The 6000-nt window shown below is 32.9% G+C and overlaps 1 protein-coding gene across 1 annotated transcript in view; it reads left to right on the plus strand.

Moving 5' to 3' along the window:
* Positions 1-5192, plus strand: part of LOC147382626 (reverse transcriptase-like protein) — a 28734-nt gene extending 23542 nt beyond the window's left edge. Inside the window, exons 10-12 of the mRNA XM_086428238.1 lie at positions 2561-2686; positions 4102-4288; positions 4782-5192. Of these exons, the coding sequence (XP_086284364.1) occupies positions 2561-2686; positions 4102-4288; positions 4782-4901 (433 nt within the window). The 3' untranslated portion in view covers positions 4902-5192. The remainder of the gene's footprint in view (positions 1-2560; positions 2687-4101; positions 4289-4781) is intronic.
* Positions 5193-6000: the final 808 nt, after the last annotated feature.

Raw genomic sequence — 6000 nt, forward strand, 5'->3', positions numbered from 1 at the left:
ACTTTTATCTTATTAATTTAACAAGCAATTGTATACAAATTTTGAGTCTCTTGTACCTATTACAGTGTAAAACACAATTTTCTAAAAGTAATAATTTCAAAAATTTCCAAAATAGTAAAACAAAATGTCATTTTTACTATAAATATTGAAAACTCAAATTATTGTAAATATTTCATATCCTTAAGCCACTATAACTATGCATATGGTATGCTTATCCTTAGAAGCATAGCACCACTATATGGTTCTCTGCTGTGTGTTCACTGCTACATTAATGTCCAAGATTACTAGGGAGAGCTACAACGGTTTGGTTGAAAAATTCTCAAGCGAACGGAAGGTTGGAAATCTAAGCTTTTAGTGGATGGAGGAAGGCTAACCTTATTAAAGCACGTTTTTGCTTCCATGCCAATCTACCTTCTTTCGATCCTTCCAATTCCTAAATCAACAATTCATACAATTGAACAACATTGTGACTCGAAAAAAATTCAACTTATGCGATGGGATAAGTTGGCAACTCCAAAGAAGGAAGGAGGTCTGGGGCTTTGTCATTTAGAAGACATATACAAAATTAGCATGATGAAACTATGTTGGAAATTTCACACTATTCAGTCCTTATGGACATAGGTAAATACCTTAAGGATCAATGCATGTATACAGCTAAAGATTTTCAAAATTCTTCTCTTATTTGGAAAGCTATGGTCAAATTAATGCCATTGATGCTTCAAAATGTCAGATTTATTGTGGGCAATGGTAGAAATATCTCTTTGATGTTTCATAATTGGAGAGGCAATGACGCACTAGTTGAATTATTTCCTTTCGCCAACGGTTCTCTTCAGTTGGGACAAGCGTGGACAAATAGAAGGTGGAATCTAGAGAGGGTTGAAGTTCTTTATGGTGAAGATGTTGCAAACTTGCGTGGCTCTATTTAGGTGCAACAGGGTATTAATCAGATGGGCTGTTCACTTCAAAATCTGCTTTGGAGGTTGTTCGGGCTCATCACTAAAATAAATCAGAAATGGAGAATAATATGAAAATTGGAATGTCCTCATAAAATTCAGATTTTCAGGTGGAAAATTATTCATCATATTTGCCTCTTAGATGAAGTCAGGAAGAGAAGAAAAATGAATATATCCCAAAAAAGGAATCCAATAAAATTGTTCAATCGACTCCATTCCAAGAGATTACATTGTAATTGATTCCAATAAAAAGGAATCCAAAACCAAGGTGGATACCCATTCACATAACACATATATCCCAAAAAAATCAGAAAAAAACCCCTAAAAATATAATCAATGAAAAACATCCAAAAATCAACATCAAAATTCTTTAAAAAAATCACTAGAACAGAACTTAAATCAGAGAAAAAAAAAAAAAAACGTCTAAAACTTGAAAGTGATGTGAAAGAAACTTACCTTTGTTCGATTTGAGAAACTCTAACGGAGTTGGCGGAGTTGAAAGAAGTTTGAAGAAGAAGAGATTACAGAGAGGATTTGGCGGAGTTGGCGGAGTTGATGAGAAATTTTGGGGAAGAAGATGAGATTATAGAGAGGTGTTGAGATATTCAACAAGAATGACGCTGTTTGTGCTGTCGTCTGTGTTGAAAATCAACAAAACGAAGGGTTTTAGGTTTGTAATTTTGGTGGAAATTCAGAAAAAGATGAAGGGTATTTTGGTCTTTATACCTGAACCGTTTTTCGATGATTTGCTTTGCGCAGAAGCAGAATAAAGAAGCCCTCTTTAGAGGACTCTTGATAAGAGCCATTTTCAGGCTTTTTTTGATATTGATAAGAGCAGAAGAAGCCCAAACGAACAGTGTTTATTGGGCTTTTTTGGCTTAAAAGCTAAAAAAGCATAAGGAGCGGGCTTTCGAAGCCCAAACGAACAGCCCCTAACCTTTTGAGATTTGCTTCTTTCTTTAGCAAACTCAAACTCCATTTGGATGTTATGTTCATCAGCAAGTGGGGATTAACATCTTAGACAAGTTGACTATAAACTTTAAAGCCCTTTGGTTTTCTGATGTTAAATCACTTGCATGTTCTACCAAGCTATATTCTCTGGGTGAGAAACTTGGTCATTTAGCCATGTCTCTCACAAGTGGTAATTTATTACTATAATTCTATGCGATATTCTTCTTCTGGATTATTCCATGATTTATATTGCAAATTGATTTTCCCTAACAAATCATAGATTGCTTATCTACTAATATTTTGCATGCAAGTTAAATGTTCGATATCTCTCATCAATTCTTTGTCATTCTTTCCGCTCTTATTTTCTGCTAGACCACTAAATTTTCTCGGCTTTATAAACATTGAAACAAAGTTATGTTTCTCTTATGCAGCTGAGGTACACAACTTCTTACATTCCTTGTTGTCACCTCTTTTGCTTTTATTTGATTTTTTTTTTAAGTGCTAATTCATGTATATTCATATGCGTGTTTGTGTAGATAGAAAATCATGTAAAGACATTTCTCATCATCAACTAATCATGTATGCATGTATGTATGTATTTGCATGAATAGAAAAGCAATGAGACTCATAAATTTAGTCACGTTTAACTCTTGCAGGCAGTACTGTCCATTGTCGGTTTCAGAGCCAAGGTCTTCCTTGGAATGGGTTGTAAGAAAAGTGCAACATCAAATTATTTTAAGCACTCTACGGCAATTACTAGTGAAAGATGCAAACAACTCAAGGTGATTGTTATATTCTTCAAGCATGTCTATATTGTTTAAAGGATCATGTTCTGTTGACTCAAGAAATAACGCATGATCCGTGTAAGCACAACATCCAACAATTGGAATTTTATACGCATCCCAGTAACATTTGTCCTGATAATACATATCCTGAAGATAATTCTCTACTGTTGGATGTTGTGCTTACATGGTTCGGACAGTGTGTTATTTCTTGAGTCAAGGGAACCCAACCATTGCTTAAATGTTTCCTGAAGTTGGTTATAATGGATGAATTCTCTAATTGTTTCTCTATTTTAGTTGTTCTCATGTTCATCTTAAATGGAGTAAATTTGACCTGTTTGGAAGACTATCTCCTGGATTTATAGGAGTAACTTTCGGAAGAATCCAGTTGTCGTGATCTAAATAACCCAATTCAGTGAGTAGAAGTAAAATTCATGATCAAACAGAAGAGCCATATATTCTGACTCAAATTAATATCGCAGCAATTTCCTTTGATGATCGTCTATGTTGTAAGGTGTTTATTTCCATTTTATTGTTATCTTTTATGTTACTAAAAAGTCCTCGTAGGACGTTTCTCTGGTCTTGTCATATATATTTTAGTGATAATGTTAAGAGGCACACAAGCACACTCGTTACTGTTTTTTAATGTACAGTATATTCCATTATACTTAACAATATAACCTTGAAAAAATTAAAAGAAGAATTTTACAGCATAAAATAGCATTTTAGTTCTATGGTGGTCATGCCCATTATTTTCGTTAACGCATTATTTCATTGTTTAAATCTTCGTGCATGGTGCAGTATTGTCCATTAGTATTTGCTCATGATTTTTAATAGTATGTATTTACGAAATCAATCTGGTTATGTAAGTTTCAAGTCTGGTATTGCTCAAGGGTTTGCATGTGAAGTGTGTTCCCTTTACTATTGTTTTACTTCTTTTTCTCCAATTCTGTTCCATTATACGAATTGTGGAGATTTCTTGAGTCTGATCCTCCCCACCTCTGTTTTACATGCTACATGTAACTAGAGTTGACACCATTGATGGATTCCACCAAAGAGATCTACTTGTTAAGGATTAAAAAAGGGGATTGTTTAAATTGTCCGATTGATATATAGGTTTTCTGGATTGTTTGACCTTTCATTTTAGGATATATATATATAGGGAAGCTTTCGGAGGCCCTAAAGAGTATATATATATATAGGGAAGCTTTCGGAGGCCCTAAAGAGAGCCAAACATTTTTTAAAATAGGGGTTAGAAGTTTCAGAATGGGCTGATTTTTTGTGAGGATGATCTCTATGGTGATATCAAAAATGTTTGGCTCTCTTTAGGGCCTCCTAACGCCACCCATATATATATTAATACTAATGGTGTATTATATGTTTTTATACATAGTTAACATTGTCTCCTACTTCAGGCACTGGTTCGAGTACTCCGATAGAGATGCAACAATAACAGCTCATATGGTAGGGGGAATAGATGCATTCATAAAGATACCACAAAGTTGGCCTGTATTAAATTCTGCATTGAAGCTGGTCTCTCTCAACAGCTCGTTAGAGAATCATTCAAAAGGAATTTCATTGAGCTTTCTTTGCAAGGTTGAGGTGAGTTGTATTGGACTATTAATCCCTGCATAATGAAATCCAGTAGTGCCAAAATTGATCTTTTTAAAGGTCCCTTTAGTACTAATTGAGCATCATTGTGGCACCAAAACATGAAAATGTTATATTATTTGCATATTTCTGATATATGCCCTACTTGTTTTGATTGTGTGAGCATTATTGATTAATATTGTAATATTTCAGTAGGTCTCGTTTTTTACATTTTTGTGTAAAAGGGAGCGGATTTGGTTTCTTGAATGGGGAAGTAGCATTTCCAGAATTAATGAGAATTGAGATTTTAATGTAAGATAAATTGATGTGTAGTGCTAGGAGTAACAAGTTATTAGTAGTAGGGGTATTTGTGTTATTTCATTTTATGTTGAATTAATTTTACCCGTTCTCCCATTTCAACTTGAGTATCATCGAATATAATTTATGGTTTTTTAGTTGTTTTAATGATGAATTGATGTTTTTTCGCTCAATTTTGATTGATTAGGAACTGGTGAACTCCTTGGATGTAAAAACACGGCAAAATCTTTCAAGTTTCGCGGATGCCATTGAGGAAATACTTGTTCAACAAATGCGTTCAGAACGCCAATCTGGTCATATTTCTTAATTGGTTCTCTAATTAAGAGAGGGATCTAAGATCTGGGGATTATAGCCTGAGACGAAATACAATTATGCACACACAGACTATAAATCTTGATTAACATATGAAAATACTGCATTTTAGTAGCTTTGTATTTATTTGGAGGACAGTTTTATAAAATTACTTAGGCCCCGTTTGATATACCTATCAAAATTTGTTGTCAGATTCTGTTGTAAGAAGTTGTTGTCAGTAATAACTTTAAAAAACTAGAACACTGAAAAGCTTGTTTGATATAGTTTTGTAAAAGTATTGTGCTGTTTACCAGAATCTGGTAATTATTGTTTGATACAACTGCTGGATTCTCCTGGATTAGGGTAAAATGATCAAAATACCCTTGATGTTGATAATGCATCCAGAATGCACAAAAAATTATCAGAATATCCTTATAAATATATAATTACTCTAAATATATATAAATATAATAAATTTATATTAAAAAATATAAAAATACTTATTTTAATTTAAAAAATAATTAATTCTATAGAAATTTCAGCAATATCTCCTCTTAAAAATGGACAAGAAATTTTCTTGATAAATAAAATACCTGCATAATTAATGTTGATAATGCACCTAGATATCTATACATGGGTTTGGTAATTTATAATTGTGATTTCATATGAGATTTGGTGATATAATCTAAGAACACCCCTGAATTTTTTTATTTAAAAAAAAAAAAAAAAAAAGAAGAGAAAAAAAGCCCAAATCCTATATAGGCTAATATCAATTATCAAGTCAAAATATCACCAATGCTTACAACATAACAGTTGACCTTTTAGAAAATCCATTTAATTTGAATTATGGAAATCAAACTCACCAACAAGCAATAGAATAGAAAATTAAAAGTGGCCAATTTTTCACTAAAATCAAAGGGAAACTAAGCAGTCTAACAAACACAAAAGAAACTTATTATCAATGTTATGTGCTAGTTTCGATTGTCATTTTTGGGTTGAAGAAGCTTCAAAACATCTTTCTTTGGCAAAAATTGGAGACCCAAATAGGCCTTAAATCTTCAAATTAAACACCTTTAGACACCAAATTGAGCTTTCAACTCTAGATCTCACAAATC

Source organism: Akebia trifoliata, chromosome 16, assembly GCF_017979445.1.
Source record: "Akebia trifoliata isolate Shusen 1 chromosome 16, ASM1797944v1, whole genome shotgun sequence".
NCBI lineage: Eukaryota > Viridiplantae > Streptophyta > Magnoliopsida > Ranunculales > Lardizabalaceae > Akebia > Akebia trifoliata.